At 39.7% G+C, this 18,998-nt stretch overlaps 1 protein-coding gene across 1 annotated transcript; it reads right to left on the reverse strand.

The window, feature by feature from the left end:
• Window positions 1-17,377: 17,377 nt before the first annotated feature.
• On the reverse strand, window positions 17,378-17,972 carry LOC119823116 (peptidyl-prolyl cis-trans isomerase A-like). The gene has a single exon (XM_042055698.1). It carries the CDS (start codon window positions 17,946-17,948, stop codon window positions 17,454-17,456), a length of 495 nt encoding a protein of 164 aa, XP_041911632.1. The 5' UTR covers window positions 17,949-17,972; the 3' UTR covers window positions 17,378-17,453.
• Between the last annotated feature and the right edge of the window lie 1,026 nt (window positions 17,973-18,998).

Here is an 18,998-nt window from a genome sequence, read left to right on the forward strand (position 1 = left end):
CACAAATACACAAACACCATACACCATGCTGGTGTGCGTTCACAAATACACAAACACAGTACACCAAGCTAGTGTGCATTCACAAATACACAAACACCATACACCATGCTGGTGTGCATTCACAAGTTACTGCTGCAAATCCTTGCACTGACCCCACTCAGCAGAGCCTCACCGTGAAAGGGACAGAACACAATATGCAGCATGGCCGGCGGTTGAGCAGCAAGAGGCATGTGGTGCTTTGTGAAAAATGCCATGAGCACTTGGCTTTGGCAACCCTCCCCCTACTGAGAAGAGAAACAAACACGGAGTGGAGTCACCTGGCGTGGAAAGCAGGTGACAGGAAATTGTATCTGAAGACACATCTATAGCCTTAAAGAAATGTGCATTTCCTTAAAGCTGTTAAAGCAGTGTGTTATTTGATAGGCATCAGTTTTGTTTTGGTTTGTGATTTAAGTATGAATTTGTTTTTAGAATTTCAAACATGACTACTGTATTTATACTATTTCCAACCCTCTTCAGTTCTTCTGGTGTTTGTCCTACTCCCTCTCAAATTCTTGGACGGACACACACACACACACACACACACACACACACAAGCCTGCTAAGTCCATCTAGTTTAGGGCTAACTGCACTTAGTATTAGATAACCAATCAGGTGGCTTGTCTCAGAGAAAGACTGATTCTCCCTGTCTTGGCAGTTGTTAATTGCTTATAGTCTTCATTTATGAGAGAGACCCTGTGAGATTCTTCTGTCTTGAGATGTCAACTGTTATTGCAAAAGTTCAGGTCTTCCTTAAGCAGCCATGTTTGAAATTTTGTGCATGTAGCTTCCCTGTCACAGCTAGAAGGCACAGTCTCATAGCCTAAATCCTGCTCCTTTGGATCTTACCATTTTCACCTCTTCTTTCCTAAAGTTAAGTGAGCCTAAAGTGTTGAGGTTATGTTGCAGATGTAATGCTGTGGGACAATGGTCTGTACCCTGTCAATTGTATTTTAATAAAATGCTGATTGGCTCATAGCCAGGCAGGAAATATAGGCAGGACAACCAGGAAAAAAGTAGCGGCAGGGCGACAAGAACAGAAGAATTCTGGGAAGAGGAAAACTTGGTCTGCTGTCATGACCCAGCCACAGAAGAAGCAAGATGTAACTACCCCACTGAATAAGGTACCGAGACACATGGCTAACATAGATAAGAATAATGGGCTAATATAAGTTATAAGAATTAATAAGAAGCCTGAGCTAATTGGCCAATCAGTGTATAGTTAATGTAGACCTCTGTGTGATTTCTTTGGGACTTAATGACTGCGGGAACCGGGCAGGACAGAAACCCTGACGACAATGTAATTGGGGGACGTGGACACCAAGCAATTGTCTTCTGCATTTTCACCAGCTGTAGCTCTCTATAATATCTCCATCTGCTCCTTAAAAAGTCTCTTTGATGTGGAGCAAAGGTAAGTAGCTTTGGGTATCAAAATAAGTATTTATAAATTATAGTGGCTTGCAGAAGTCGCAGTAGTAGGGTCTCCTCTAGGTTGCATGGCATCACCAGCCATGGGTAATCGGCTGGTTTACAATATAAACAGGAATGCCCCCCCTTTTGTGGCATTTATTAAGTCCAGTTAGGTGGCTGCTGGTGATCCTGAAGACACTAAGTACCAATACTGCACCTTTAAAGATTTCTTGCTGTACTACTCATAGAATTGAACTGTTGATTATTTTTTCCACTTGCAGCTTGCATCTCACCTCCAGCCAGTCCTCAGGCAGATGCTTCTAGGTCAGTACTGGTTTAACCCTACACCATGTGTTCGAAGTGTATGTTGTCTTCAGCAACAGAATCTTACCTTCTGGTCCTGGGAGGAAACAGAGGACAATGGAAACAGCCAATATGACTGTGGGTACCTGTTTGACTCAGCTATGCAGCAACTCAAATGGAGGAACGCCAATGACTGGAGTTTTTGTAAGATGGCGCATGTGAGGGGCATTGTCATTGCCTTCCCTAGTGGCAAAAAATCTGCCAAACAAACACAAAAATGAACAAACTCTGTGTGTGTGTGTGTGTGTGTGTGTGTGTGTGTGTGTGAGAGAGAGAGAGAGAGAGAGAGAGAGTTAAGTAAACATAAAATAATCTTTCTCTCTATGGCTTTTTCACATATCCATGATGATAATTACCTGTCCCCTCTCCATCTCCCTCTTTCTGCCTGTATGATGACCTCTCTTCCCAGTTAAGTCCTCTTAACCCCATTTCCCCCGTCATATCACCATGTCCTAATAACCTCCTCTCCAGAGATCCTTCTCTCCTCCCACGTGGTGGGTTTTTTGTTGTTGTTGTTGTTTTGTTTTGTTTTGTTTTGTATTGTATTCCCAGTGTAGTGGTAGAACTGGATGATATAATCAATTTATTTTTAACGTTTTTGGAATTCACAAAAAAAACTCTAACTGCATTCTAAATACCCGCAGAATGTAAGGCTCACCCCTCCTCACCAATGGTATTTCTTTCTGTAGTAAATAGTGACTATTAAAGACCTTAACAATTGGTCAAAATGCAGAAAATAGACTGCATCTACAACACAACCCCTGTGCTCAGTGCTCAAAGAACGCTGGGGAAGAGTGGGGTAAATGATTGCTAAAGTCAGATGACCATGGGATCCGCTGTGAGATAGTTACTTCTCTATGTGACAGAGAAGCTGCGCCCATCACAATCAGCAATAATGTGTCACCTGGAAAAGGCTGGACCAGCGCAAGAGATGTGTGACCGGTGCTGAGATGGGAAGAAGATGACATTGGCAAGACTGATTGGAAGCAAACTCAGCAAGAATGCTGGCGTGAGAGCTGAGTTAGAAGCTAGGCCTGAGAGTGGGGATCTGGGGTGGGCTTTGTTGAGGGGGGGGGATTCGCCAGGGAAAGCTGTTGCAGAGCTGCATTTCTGGAGCGAGGCCTGGGAATGCGGAGATAGGGCGGGCCGTAGCAGCAGGTTTAAGTAAGAAAGAGTAATTAACTTGTAGCAAGCTGGGATTTCCTTTCCTGAAGGTTTTATCCTCACCACAGGCCCTGTAGCGCTCCGATAATTTCACAAACCTCTCGTCTAATTTTGAACATTGAAAAATTAAGGTTAGTGTTTAATTTTCCTTATATATGAATGAATGATTTGATTAACTGGATATGGGTAATTAGGAGTGATTAAATCTACAGTTATCAGATAGAATTTTCTGTAAAGAGATTTTTTTTTTCAGTATGTGTTAGTATAGTTAGGAACACATATATATGAGATACTAAAAGATGAGGGAAAACATCATCCCCTCCTTACAAGTATCTTGTATTTGTTACCCTTTCAATAGAACTGGAATAGTTACTAGGAAATCAGCACAGGTAGGCAGTGATTTTTTATTATACCTGGTTGATTAAATGTGATGACAACGGGGTGGTTTAATCGACGCCTTAGAATCTTTAAAGAATTCGTTGCTCTTTGAGCAGGCTCACGTCCCTCATTCCAGAATCATAAATAACACCAAAGCAGTCAAAATTTGCAGTTTGTCCATCGAGCAGAACAAGGTCAGCCTAAGTCTCCCAATCCCTACCTCCTCACGTCACTCTGATGCTCATTTCTAGGCCTTCATTTCCTGGCAGGCTATATGTGGAGGATGCCCTCCTCTGCTAAGTATGTCTCTGGAGATGCCAGTTTCTCTCCCCCTCATCTCTGATGTCATCCCCAGTGGCTCTGGGGAGTAAGGGAGGAAAGTGACTCACTCACCATGTTCCTGAATGGGAACCAAAGTCACAGAAGCCGTAGAAATGGTAGCAGCGACAAGTGCAAAGAGGGTGGAAGAGAAGTGTCAGGAAAGGAAAAAGTACCATGGACTCACATCTGCGTGAGAAGCTTTTGGGGAACTTAAGCTACACCACAAGAGCAGCGTCCTCACAGTGATGGTCTCTCAGCTTTATCACACACAGGGCATTTCTCTCTGCCAGGTAGGCCTGACATAACACAGTCAAAATGGGAGGAACTCTAAAGAAAGGAGCATCAGAGCAAAGAGGAAAGAAGCAGGTGCAAAAAGCTGAGCAGATGTTTTGCCTTTCTTAGGGTGGTTGTCCCTATTGAATTCCAGAATGTGTAATGGATTTCTAGTCATGAAACAGGAATTACTAATTTATTCCCTCCCCTTACTCCCTTGAGTCTTTTGGTTTTCACTTCTGTGAACATACAGATCACTTGTTTCTGGACAGCCAATCACTATGAACACTACTTACTATTATCTATAATCTAATTACTACTGGAACCACTAAGCAGAAACTTAACGATATTCATGTAGTCCAAACCAGCTATAGAAAAAGTTTCATCCTAATGCTGAAATGAAAACCCTTCTACCTGAAAATACCTTCTGGCTTAATAAGTAAAAAGTTGGAAAATGTCACTACCACTGTGTTCTATGGTGAGGTCCCTCTGCAAAAGGCTAGCCACATTCATCACTGCTTTCAATTTTACAAGCCCCTTTTCCCAACCTTGTCCCTACCGTGCTGTGTCCACACGTACTAATTATGAAGTGGGAAAGTCCCCTGTCTTTGAGCAGGTTGAAATGTCAGAATTATTGGGAGTCACAGAGTTTTCGCTACTGAGCAATAATATATATGTAGACAATATATATTACATATATATATATATTACATGTAATATATATGTAGACAGATGTAATAGATGCTGCTAATAAGCTCAAATGAGTTAGAGTCCCATGTTCACAACTACAGGATATTCTGAAGAAATGGTAAATTTGAAGTTTAGATTAAATAGTACAGACTTAATGTTTATTCCCTCTTAAAATTCCCATGTTAATATCTGATCCCAAAGTAAAGTTGGAGGTGTGGCCGCTGGAGATGTTTAGGTCACAAGGGTGGAACCTTCTCCTGCAGCAATAATGACTTAGAAAAATGACTTTTATCCCTCCTGCCATGTGAGGCAGGAAAGAAGATCCTGTCTATAAGCAGCAAGTGGACGCTCAGCAGACACCTAATCTGCCATCACAACAATATCGGACTCCTTGGCCTCGAGATGTTAGAAATAAATTCCTGTTTCTTATAAGCCTGAGCTTATAACATCTTGTTTTGAAGAACCAACTAGCTGAACTAGGATACACTGGTCCAGTGCTTACGGAATAAATCCCTGCCTAGACACTGTCTTAGTTAGGGTTTCTATAGTTGAGAAGAAACACCACGACCCAAAGCTACTTGGGGTGGAGTGTTGGTTTTACTTATATTTCCAGGTAACAGTCCATCACTGATGGAAGTCAGGGCAGGAACTCAAGCATGGAAGGAATGTGGAGGCTGGAGCTGATGTAGAGGCTACAGAGGAGTGCTGTTTACTGGCTTATCCCCCCTCCCATGGCTTGAACAGCCTGCTTCTTCATAATACCATGGGCAACCAACTCAAAGGTGTCACTATCCGTAATAAATTGGGTCCTTCCACCCCCAAAAACAAAACAAAACAAAAAAACTAATAAAATGCTCTACAGCCTTGCCTGTCTACTGCCTGATCTTATGAAGGCATTTTCCCAGCTAGGGTTCCCTCCTCTAAGGTGACTCTAGGTTGGGTCAAGTTGACATAGACCCAGCCAGCACTGCCACCATAACAGAAGCCCTCAAGACTCCTACACTTTCTACTTACAACTGGCAAGTCCTCTCACAGTATTCCTCTCTGCAAGTCTGACCATCAGAGCGCACTTCATTGGATACAGAAGGTACAGGAAAGGAGAGGGAAACACTGGTTCTCGCTTAAACCCTGAAGTCTCCCCACCCTCTATGACTCACATGAAAATGAAGCAGTGGAATGCTGCTGCATAGCAGTGAACCTCCCTAGTTGTGAGGTGTGCTCTTCTCCAATAGCAACGACTCCTCTCTGCTTATGTAATCCTTAAAGCCCAGATGAAGCCTCACCTCCTCCCTGAGTTCTTTGCTGCATATCCCATTTGGCCCTGACAGGGTTCTTCCCTCACATCCTGCAGCATATGTGCTGACATCCTAATTTAGGTATAATTTTTCTATCATAAAACTTTCCCAAATCATCTCTTTGCATCCTCAAATGAAATATAATCGAATTCAGGGCCTCCCTGGTCAGCAGGATACAATGCTGCTGATATTGTGACTGGACAATTCTGTTCTCCGCATTGTGGGGTTGGCATTCTTGACCTCTACTGTTTAGATGCCGGAAGTACCCTCAGAAGTAGCAAAAAGAAAAAATCTACACGATTGCTAACTATCCCCTGGTGGTCAACACTTCCCTTAGGTAAGAACTACTGATCTACCCTAATATTGAAATGCTTCTTAATATCAGTGATTTGAAGATGAATTTATGTATGACAGTTGGTTTCATCAGTTATGCTTCCTACCCCAAATTAGGGCGCACTGGTTGCCCACACACCTTTCAAATGATTGTTAACTTTGAGGACTTTTGGGATAAACACCCAAACCTAAATCTCTAGGAAATGTTCCAGAACTTTCTTCAGATCTCCTGATGGTAGTAAGAAAGGCAAATCATTGATGGTGAAGATGATAAATTATCTTTGTCCCCTTATAATAGAGAAATAAAGCTCCCTGGGGGTAAAAAGCCAGATGAAGCTCTGGAAACCGTTGGTGGGGGCTGGAGAGATGATGGCTCGGCAGTGTATACTGTGCTCACAGAGGACCTGAGTTCAGTTCCCTGCATGCCTTTTCAGGTAGATGCTTTTGGTTTCCACAGGTACCTATGCCCATATACTCACACATGAACATACACATAATTGAAAATAAATAAGCAAATAGTGTTTACAGAGTGTTGTTGTGACAGCAGCTCCATCTGTTTGTTGCCACAGCTGCCCCCCCCCCCGCCACATTCTGTTCTGCCAGTCCTCTGACCTCAGCTTTCACTGTTGTCCTGTAGTTAGTGCCACCCTCGCCCCACCTCAGTGACAGGCTTGGACTCCACCAGCTATGGTGGAGTAACCCACTGTGAGGTGCCCTTAGGTGTGGTTGGTTTCTGAGCTCAGCCCTTCTTTTATACATCCTAGAACTGAATGTGGGTCAACCCCAGTGCTTACATAAATGGTGTACCCCACTAATGACTTGGTTAATGATGGATGTCTAGAAAGTCTGTTGGTACCTTTGTGAGAGCTGTATGACCCTGCTTTAGCATAAGGTCAGAATAACAAGCTGCTTGCTTTATACCACGCATGATTTTCAGGCTCCCTGAGCTCTAGTCTTTTTTTTCCCCACATTCTATTCATAGTACCCGTCTGTCTGGACATGAAAAACTAAAGACATCCCACCGGTTCATTCCTATTCCTAAACACCCCACAAAAAAGTAGGTCGGCTTGCTGTGTAATTGCAAAGTGGCTTCTAAGACTTCATAAAGGAAACCAAGTGCTTCTTGGTAGGTTAATTATTTCCTATAGAAGGCACACACTTTGCCTTTACCAACCAAATCCCTCCACAAGCACATAATTTAAATAGCCATTTGATCTTATTTGCTGAAATTAAGAAAGTGGGGTAACATTTATCTTAGTCACCTCTTTAAAGTAGGCTGGGAAGGGCAGGGACTTCACATGTGATTTTTTTTCCACAGAGACATCTGTTTTTTTGTCTTTTTGAGATTATAATATAATTACATCATTTTCCATACCCTTTTCTTTAACATGATTTCTGCCCTGCCCAGTTCCCACAGCCGGTAAGCCCCAAAGAAAATCACACAGAGAGTCTTGCATTACTTATAAACTGATTGGCCCATTAGCTCAGGCTTCTTATTAACTCTTGAAGCTTATATTAACCCATTGTTCTTATCTATGTTAGCCACATAGCTCGGTACCATTCACAGTGGGGCAGGTCATATGTTGCTTCTCAGTGGTCTGAGCAGGAATGGCAAAAAAGCTTCCTTCTTCCCAGAATACTCCTGTTCTCATTACCCCGCCTCTACTTCCTGTCTGGTTGACCCACCTATAGCAATCAGCATTTATTTAGAACATGATTGACAGAATACAGACAATTCTCTCTCACCAGTTTTCTACCTCTAAACTCTTTCATATACCCATCCTTTCCTTCTTCTACATTCATGACTCCTAATTTTATCAGTTGATATGCATGTGCACATGAGCACACACACACACACACACACACACACACACACATTCATCTAAATATAACCTTCTCAATCTGTATAATGTTACTTGCATGCTTGTTTTCAGGGCAGACAATTTGTTGTTGGATCACCAATTGGTGTGCTCTTTCCCAGGGAAGACTATTTCTCCAGCCCTCACTCAGCATTTCACCTTTGCCTGTATTTCTTTGTGGAGGATTAAGGCCTCGTTGACTTTCCCTTGTCCACTTTGGCATGTCTATTGTTCTCATTCTGTTCAGCTCATGTTGTCTGTGAGACTTTATTAGTGTAATGTCTGACATTACTAGGAGATACAGTCTCACAGCAAACTCCCTGAGCTTCTGCCTCTTCTTCCAGCCACTCTTTCCGCCTTGGGTGTGGAAAGTGTTTTGTAGATGTATCCATTGGAATCTATTAAATTTAATAATTTTGAATTTGTAAAGATTTGTTTTGTGTTCTAGGATGTTGCATATTTTGGAAATGTTTTCTTTTTTTTTTCGCATGGTTTATTTTTTTTTTATATTTAAAAATTTCCATCTCCTTCCCTCCTCCTCCCCCCTCCCTCCCCTCCTCCTCCCCCTTCCCTCCCCTCCTTCTCCCCCTTCCCTCCCCTCCCCTCCACCCATACCTCCCCTCCCTCCCTTTCAAGGCCAAGGAGCCATCAGGGTTCCCCACTCTATGCTAAGACCAAGGTCCTCCCAACTCCCCCCAGGTCCAGGAAGGTGATCGACCAAGCTGAGAAGGCTCCCACAGAGCCCGTCCATGAAGAACAATCAGAGCCCAGCGCCATTGTCCTTTGCTTCTCAGTCAGCCTCCGCTGTTGGCCACAGTCAGAGAGACGGGTTTGGTCGCATGATCCATCAGTCCCATTCCAACTGGAGTTGGTGATCTCCCATTAGTTCTGTCCCACCGTCTCCATGAGTGAACGCAAGTATCGCTAACCAAGGAAGTGAAGGATTTATTTGACAAGAACTTTAAGTCTTGGAAATGTTTTCTTATAGTGCTAAGTAGAATGTGTATTTCTTCGTGTTTGGGTGGAATATTCTATAGCTATTTGTTAAGTATATTTGATGGAAGATGTCAATTAATGTTGATGTTTCTCTGTCTATATTTTGTCTAGATGACCTATCTATTGGCAAAAGCTGTTGAAATCACCAACTATTAATGGATAATGTTACTCTGTGTCTTTAAATCCAGTAGTAAAATTTTTATGAAATTGGGTGTCCCAGAATTTAGGGCATATGTATTTGAGATAGTAATGTCTTCTTGGTTAACTGTTCCCTTGGTTAAAATGAAGTGTCCTTCTTCAACTGTTCCGATTAGTTTAGAGTCTTTTTTCAAGTATTAGGATATTGACATCTGCTTGCTTCCTGGTTTCATCTGATTTGAGTACTTTGAATCATCCATTTACTATAAGATGGTGCCTGTCTTTAAAATTAAGATATGGTTCCTACAGAAAACAGATAGATGGATTTTTCTTTCTGATCCATCCAATTAGTCTGTGTCTTTGATTGGAGAATTGGGGTAAATGATGTTTTGGGGAAGTTTTCTTCTATGATCTTGAAAATCAGGTCTATGTCATTGACTTGAGAGTCTTCTCCTTCATCTATTATTATAATTTGAAGATTTCTTTGGATATTTTGGGTTTTTATATTGTCCCACATTTTCTGTGCATTTTTTGTCTTTGTCTCTGTGTGTATGTGTTTAACTTTTTATTCTTTCTTATTTGGTCTAGATCTTCTACTTTAAGTCTTGATATTCTATCTTCTGCTTGATTTACTCAACTTATAAGGATTTCCCTTGAATTTTATAGTTGAGTTATTTGGTTTTTAATTCCATCTTCATTTCAACATAAGTCCTTTTCAATGTTTCTGACCCCTTACTGAATTCCATCTTAAGTCCTGGATTGTCTTTGTCATGCTCATCAGCCACACCTTTGTGTTTTCTTGGACATCACTCAGGCATTTATTCTTAAGTTCCTTCTTTCTCCTTCATTTCCTTGAGCTGTTTCTTTGTGTCCTCTTTAAACTCCTTGAATTATTTGATTGAGTTTGTGATTGTTCTTTTAAATTCTATGTTCTGGGATTCATATGGGTAAAACTCTTTGGAAAACATTTCCACAGGACTGGTGAGTTTGGAGGGAAGATCTTTCACATTGTTGGTATTTTTCCAATGAGATCTATGCATGTGGCTCTGTTTTGATAGTTCTAATTTTGCTATTGTCAGAACAGGTTGGAGAAGAAGGGAAGATGGGCCAGCAGGTCGTTCTAGAGGTTGGAAATGGCTTGGTGGAATGAAGTCAGGAGGGAACTGGGCTTGTGTATGGTCTGTGCTTCCTGGTCCAAGTATGGAGTGTGGGGGTAGACCTGACTGAGTGGAAAGGTTAGATGTGGTATAGGAGAGACCTGTGGTTTTGAGGAGAGGTAGAGAAAGGGTCCTTGTTGAAGTGAGTTTAAGGTTAGCTGGGCCTTGAGACACTGATGCAGAAAAATAAATGAATAAATATATAAATAAAAATTATGTTTAAACATCTATGACCTTCTTATTAACTTGTCTTCTAATAGCCTCAGCCTTGTACCTAGGATAGACAAGGGAATGACATTTTTCTACCCTTCATAGTCTCATCTTCCATAAAGGTCATGAATCAAAAAAGTGGGGATACCTTGTGGCCTTTCCCACAAAAGAAACCACCAAGTCCAATTTGTGTTGTCCATACAGTTCCTGGAGCATGGTCAAACTCCCGGTGGCCATCTCTTCTTCTTCTTCTTCTTCTTCTTCTTCTTCTTCTTCTTCTTCTTCTTCTTCTTCTTCTTCTTCTTCTTCTTCTTCTTCTTCTTCTTCTTCTTCATTGAGTCCTTCCTTACCTACAATCCAATCCTGCCAGTAAGCATTTATTGTGAAGAGCTATACTTCAGTGTCCTTCTCACAATTTTTAAGCATTGTCTTTGATGGCTTCCATCTAGGTTGTTACTTTGGTGGAAGGGATGTGATAAGTGGTGGGAAGGTTGTCACAGAAGCCTCTATGTCTCACTCAACTGTAAGTGTGTAGTCATAGATACCACTGATGAAGCAGCTTCCTTCTCCTTTCCAGTCAGCAGGAGCATAAACCACAGGTATCCACCAGGCCTCCTGCTTCAAAAACACCTCCCTGTACCCTTCCCTTATTTATCTGGTGTTTAATTTCAAAACAAAACTATATGATAGTATCCTCTCTGAATATGACATTGCTCATGGTATTTTGTTTCAGACTTATGTCTTTTTTATTATGTCATTTAATGTATTTCCAAATCTGGGAGAAGAGGCATAGCTCCATAATAGTAGAAAACGGCATAAACCAAAGTCTATCTGAATGAAATCTGCTATAACACTATGTCACTAGATCTCATTTAAAACAGAATGTTGTCTATGGATTAATAGGTAAAGCAAAAACAACTGAAGATAAACTGTGCAAATTTAGCTTCTTCTACAACTAAACTATTACAGGAGACATAAACCATCGGTAGCTTATGACACGATGATAATAAAGAGAAGTAAGCATTGGCTTTAGAGTAATAAAGACCTATGGGAAAACCATAGCTCTATCACTCAGGGAGATGGCAGGGCAGAAATCAGCTGAATTGTTACCCACTTCCATCTTAGGTTAGTGTCCTGACTCTTGATGGTTCGAAATATGACTGTATTTTGAGATAGATTTTTTTAATAAAGTTGAAACAGGGTCACTCATGTGTGCTCTAATGTAATATAACTAGTATTTGAATACAAACAAAAGTCATCAAAAAAATCAATGCTGTCAATGGTTTAATCTCAGATCTCAGCCTTCAGAAAAATCAGAAAATAATTGATGTTGTTTAATTAACCAGTCTGAGGTACATTATGACAGTTACAGTTATTACAAACAGGAGTTTCAGATCTTAGATTTTTTTCCTGATCTTCTTGCCTTTACCTTCCACATGCTAGGAGCAGGTGGTCTGTGTTCCCTTGCCTGTCTTAGCTTGATTTTCCATTTAAAAAACAGCTTAGTTCTCATGGGCTTGATGTGATTGTTAAATAATTAAGTGCCTAGGATGACACTTTCAAAAACAAAACAGTAACAAACAATGTAAGGACTATGTCTTCTCTTTAGGTTCACAGCATGAAATAGCATGTTCATTAATTATCCTTGACAAATTCATTAAGGGTCTGTTAGACACAAATGCACAAGTCAATGTTATAGTCCCAGGTTTCTTTCTGGTTGGGATTGGAAAGCTAGTATCTGTTACCCCCAGTCAATGCTTTAACTACTATATTTTGTTGATTCTTCAATGAATATTTAAAATATATTTAAAAATTTTTAGTATAAGTTTAGTTCATAAGATTACCACGTGCCAATTTTAACTGTTATTAACACTCTTAATCAGTATGATACATTTGTTAAATCACATTGGTTTAAAAAAATATAAAGTAGAGTGGGGTTTAGTTAATGCATAATAATAATGGACTATATCTTCTCAGTATCTCACTGAGAATACCACATAACATTCAACTGTCATGCCTACTTATTTTCACCTATGATGGCTTCTCAGTCTTTGATATATATATATACATATATAATATGTGGTATATATAATATAATATGTATATATATAATATATATATACATATATAATATGTGATATATATCATATATTTAATGTGTATATATATATCTCACATATTTGAAGGTTTTAAGACATTCTCAGGCATGTTATAATGTTATAAGATACTCCTTCACTGGGATTAGAATGTTTTGCCCATGGTTGTACTGGCATTTCATGCTTTGGGAAGAAAGATCATAGAAAGCATGGAGGTTACCTTAGCTAGAGTTATATTGCTATGATAAAACACCATGACCAAAAATAACTTGTTGTTATACCTTAAATCTTGCAAGTACATCCTTGATGGCAGTGAGGGCAGGAACTCAAGAAGAGCAGTAACCTAGAGGTGGGAACTGAAGCAGAGGCTATGGAGGGCACTGTTTACAGGCTTTCTTTCAATACTTTGCCCCCATACACACACACTTTCTATTTCAGGACCACAGCTGAGTGGTGGTACCATCCACTCTAGTTCTGACTCTCCCACATTCACCAAGAAAATACCCTACAGACTTGCCTGCAGACAAGTCTATGGAGGAGGCATAAGAACATAGACAAGTCTATGTGTTTAGTTGAGGATCCTTCTTCCTGAATGATCGTACTGTGTGTCAAGTTGACATAAAAACTAGCGAGCGCAGAGGTCTGTCGCTATTTTCACCTATCAGTTAAAGTACATACTATCTATCATATTAGGTTTCTCCACTACAAATTTACTTCCCTTTCTTTTTCTATGTACATTATTTGGGATTTTCTTGTAGGCCTAGTTTTTCTGTTATCCTCAATTTATTTATTAAATCTTTTATACCTGTATAAATTCAAAGTATTAATTTTATAGTTTGACCTATATTATAATGCTACTTTACTTACATTGTTGTTCAAAGTGTTGGGATCAAATTTGGAGCAGTTTCCATTGGACACTCAGACATGTGCACACAGACACACACATTTTTAAGGTACAGTTTATGACTCCTGAGATTCGTAATTAAGTAACTAATATGAACTCCAGTAGTGTTTACAAACTATCTAAAGAATATATATTTGCATACATTTTATTTTTCATTGATTTTTATGCAAATCTACATTTTTCTCTGCTCCCCTTCAACCCTCTCCCAAGGTCCCCATGTTCCCAATTTACTCAGGAGATCTTGTCTTTTTCTATTACCCATGTAGATTAGATCTATGTATGTTATAACAAATATTTTGTTCCAAAAATTATAGAAACTATCAAATGAGGGAAAAATATTTTGAAGATGATAGGTTAAAAAAAATCTTGGAGCCAGGGTCTTGGTTCATGCCCCAGGCTATCCTCTAACTCTCTATGGTTCCTTGGACTTGACCTTCCAAATGCTGGGGATTTCAGGCAAGAGTCACCATACCCAGCACAGATAGAAATTTAATAGTCAATACTCATCTTTCTGCAACATTTTTGCTTTTCTGTTCCTGTGATAAAAAAAAAAAAAAAAAAACACTGGCCAAAAGCTATTTAGGGAACAAAAGGTTTACTTCAGCTTACATTTCCACCACAGAAGTAAGTTAGGGAGGTGTTTAAGCAGGCATTGAAAGCAGAAACCACAGAAGAAAACTGTGCTGGCTAACTCAGGGATCAGGCTTGGCTAGCTTTCTTTTTCATCTTTGGCTCATCTGTCTAGAGATGGTGATGGCCACAGTGGGCTGTAGTCTCCCTCATCAATCCTCAATCAAAACAGTACCCTACAGAGATGCCTACAGGCCAATATAATTGAGGCTGTTCTTCGGTTAAGACTTCTTATTCTCAGGAGACTCCAGGTTATATCAAGTTGACAGTAAAAAATAACCAAGACACTAACATAACAAAATTGTACAATACAAATGAATCTTTTCTGTCTTTTTATCAAATAAAAAATCAATATCTACCTCAAAAATTGAAGCTTAGAGGGATGAAGTAGAATTCAGTAGCAACGGGGGTAGAATAATTTGTTTTATTAATACGAAAGACTGTGTTCAGTTTCCCTAGCACCTACACAAAAACTCTGTGCAGTGGCATAGCATTGTCTACAGCCATTGGAAACATGGAGACAGGAGGATTCCTAGAGGCTCACTGGCCAACTAGGCTAGTTGTGCAACAGTGAGTTCCAGGTTTAGTGAGAGACCCTATTCCAAAATAAATAAGGCTGACATGAATGGAGGAAGCCACTAGAAGACTTCTGGCCTCTACACTCGCACACATGGATGATTACACAGAAAAACACATACAATTTAATGGCCAATCAATAATAATCATATAGTCTTATAAGCTAATATAATCATCAGAAATCATATTCCATTTATCACCAATGGTATTAAAAGAAGATCATATACAACCAAATACATCAGTAATATCTGTGCTTTTAAGATGGCAAAGACAATATGTGCTTTTCCATAGTATCAGTGTTGACTATCAAACATGTTTAGAAATCTTGGGTTAAAGATTAGAAACTAAAGGGTTGGCTGTTCTTCAAATGTTGATGATTAAAGTATGTAAAATTAAAATGTCTGTGAAGAAAGATCCTAATAACATTTAATGTTACAGGGCAACCAGATAAAGAAAGAAAACAAAATCCATTACATTGAATAGAGCAGAACATTTTATGGAATAGAAAAAGACAACAGATAAAGAAAACAAAATTTTAATTCATTACATTGAATAGAGCAGAACATTTTATGGAATAGAAAAAGATGCTTTTAGTAGTTTCATAGCATATTAAATTTCCAGAGGACTCTGTGTTATTTCTCTAAAAATTATTTCTCTAAAAAGCAACAAGTAAGATGATTTCAATAACATTAGTGGACTCAAATTTGGGGATAAAAAACATGGAGGAAGGTAACTTAGCTATTGCAAAGAATGATAAGGTCAAAAATATACATCCTGAACTCTTCTCTGTGGATCTCTGTCGTTTGAGATTCTTCTGTTCCTGGAAATTTTGTTTAAATCTGTACTCCATGTTTAATGGAATTATTTGGTATTTGATGTCTAGTTTCTTGAGTTCTTTATCTATTATGGAGATCAGTCCTCTGTCAGAAGTGGGGTTGATATTTTCCCAGTATTTAGGCTGCTGGTTACCAATAGTGTAAAGGGTGCCTGAACTGGTTTTCCCCTGCAGATTGGTGACTATCTAATGTCATCATAGAGCCTTCATCCAGTATCTGAGGGAAGCAGATACAGAGATTTCCAGCCAAGCGCTGGGCCAAGCTCCAAGAGTCCAGCTGAAGAGAGAGGGGAGTAATTATATGAGCAAGGTGGGGTAAATCTCCAGAGGCAGCTAGGAAGTCAGCATGAGACCAGCCTATACCCTCTACATCTGGGGTACAGTTGTGTAGCTTGATCTTTTGTGGGGCTCTAGCAATGGGACAAGGAACTGCGCCAGACACATGAGCTGGTTCTTTAGAACCTATTCCCTGTGGTCTGATGCACTGTTCAGCCTTGATGCAGGGGGGAGGAGTTTGGTTTTGCCTCTCCTTGATATGCCAAGCTGTGTTGATTCCCAAGGGAGACCTTATCCCATCTGAATGGAAATGGAGGAGGAGTGGGTGGGGGAGGGGTAAAATGTAAAAGAGGGAGGAAATAGGAGAACAGGACTGGGGGGATTGGGATTGGTATATAAAATAATAAATTAAAAAATAGATAAAAGCTCCTAATGATAAATGTGGTATTTTTTAAAATAAATTGCTAAAATATTTAAAAAAAAACACATACTGTTGAGAGAGGTTTCTGTTAGAGTTTTCTACACAATACACTACAGAATACATTTTTGTAGAAATCAATTTTTCTAGTTGCATTTATCAATTAGCCTGCTGAATATGAAACACTGAACCTACTGCATGCCCGCAAATTATTCTTTAGACTTTGTACAATATTGAATTGATTCCAATAATACAGGTAGAAATCAATATCACCCAAAGTTGAATGCAGAGCTTTTGGTTATTTTCTCTTAATGATTTTAGCCAACCCCAAATGTCTTTTTTCTGTGCTCTTACTGATGACGAGACCGGTCTATTAGTATGCATACGGTTGGAGATGTTTGCTATGATTTCAGCTGTACTATGTTTCAGCATTTCAGAATCTCATAGAACAAGAACACCAGTTCCAGCTAATTAAAGGTTCATTGAAGACCAAGGATTATTATTATCTTCCATTTACACTATTGCATCTCTCAAGTCAGTTTTTATATTGTTTGCTTAAAGATATCCTAAAAATGAAATAAAAGCCTACCTGTGACAGTTATTATAAATAATGTATTCTTGCAGAGAAAAATCTGGATCAATTATTCAGCACAACTATTTATACATAATCTCCACTCTGTGTATAATGTGATGGTATAATTTAAAACTGCTCCAAAAAGCATCTTATTAATAAAGCAGAAGTTATTCTTAGAGGTGAAGTCATATTGTCTGTCAATATTTGTATATTTAACTTTGAAAAAGAATACTGAAAAAAGAGATCACAGATAATAGAATTCTATACACTGATCATAATTTATATGGTATCAAATTTCTTTTCTTTTTTTTTTACAGTTCTTACTTAGTTTTTATTCATAATCATAAACTTAACTCTGCAATCCAGCTAGACTTGAAGGGAAATGAGGAAAATATGGACCCCAAAGAATTTCAGTGAGAGCAGAGATTACAGGGTACTACGAGCAGATGGGGCTGGGGTGCTCTCCTGAGCTACAGAAGGAATGGTCTGGTGGGTAAGAAGCCCGCAAGTCAAAAGAATTAGAGTTGTCCACAGTCGGAAATGGTGATCTTCTTGCTGGTCTTTCCATTCCTGGACCCAAAACGCTCCATGGCCTCCACAATGTTCATGCCTTCTTTCACCTTCCCAAAGACCACATGTTTGCCATCCAGCCACTCAGTCTTGGTGGTGCAGATAAAAAACTGGGAACCGTTTGTGTTTGGTCCAGCATTTGCCATGGACAAGATGCCAGGACCTGTATGCTTCAGGATGAAGTTCTCATCCTCAAATTTTTCTCTGTAGATGGATCTGCCGCCAGTGCCATTATGGCGTGTGAAGTCACCACCCTGGCACATGAATCCTGGAATAATCCTGTGAAAGGAAGAACCCTTATATCCAAATCCTTTCTCTCCAGTGCTCAGAGCACGAAAGTTTTCTGCTGTCTTTGGAACTTTGTCTGCAAACAGCTCGAAGGAGACACGGCCCAAGGGCTCGCCATCGGCCGCGATGTCGAAGAACACGGTGGGGTTGACCATGGCTGCAGCAAGCGGCGAGAGGGGACAGCGGCGTCTGCAAAGCCTCAAATTTCTTTTTAGAGGATTAAAAACCAATTTTTCCATGTAGTTTATAATTGACTAAATAGATTTATTCCTTGAATAAACCACTTGTGTTACTACAAAGAAGTTTTAAAAATATCTTTTGCTAAAAGTTGTCTAGTATCATAGTTAAAAAATATAATTCATGGACTAGGAAGATGTCTCAGCTGTTAAGAGAACTTACAGCTCTCACTGAGGATCTGGTTCAGTTCTTAGCACCAACAGAGTGGCTTATAGCTATATTTAACTCCAGTTCTAGGGGATATGACACCCTTATCTAGAGGATCTGACACACCCTCATCTGGCTTCTGTGGGCATCAGACTTACAAGTGGTACACATGCATATATGCCAATAAATACACTTACACATAAAATAAAAATTAAAACATCCTAAAAATAAAAATAAGAAATAAAATTCAGCTCTGCCCACTTTGACCCAGGAGTCTTGATCCAGGTGCCAAGCTCACATGGTCCCCAACACAGAATAAAAAACCAGCTTCCTCTGCTTCTATTCCACCACCTCATCTCCTCCTTTCTATGTTCCAGTCTGGCTGCCCAGCCCTCTGCCTGACACTGAGGCTCGCACTAGCAATCCACCCAGCCGTGAAAACAGACATGCTCCTTTCAGCTCTGCTCTCTCATACCACCTTATGCCCAGCAGCCTAAAAACTCCTATCAAAGGCTAGCAAGGTAACTCAATGGGTAAAATTGCTGGCCAACAAGTCGGGTGACCCGAGTTTGACCCCACATGTGGTGTAAGGAGAGAACATAATTGGTATCGTTTCCTCTGACCTACACATTTGCACCTTGGCATGAAAGCCCCTTGCTCATAAACATAAATAAATACTTCCCCACACGCAAAATACATACACACACACATATATACACATATGTATACGTATATATATGTGTGTATATATATACACACATATATATGTATATATACACATATATATATGTATATATACACATATATATGTAATAAGTTAA

This window comes from Arvicola amphibius, chromosome 9, assembly GCF_903992535.2.
Source record: "Arvicola amphibius chromosome 9, mArvAmp1.2, whole genome shotgun sequence".
Lineage (NCBI taxonomy): Eukaryota > Metazoa > Chordata > Mammalia > Rodentia > Cricetidae > Arvicola > Arvicola amphibius.

Bases quoted from the DNA above. Each gene is read 5' to 3' on its own strand.
- LOC119823116 (XM_042055698.1), bottom strand. From the start codon at position 17,948: ATGGTCAACCCCACCGTGTTCTTCGACATCGCGGCCGATGGCGAGCCC.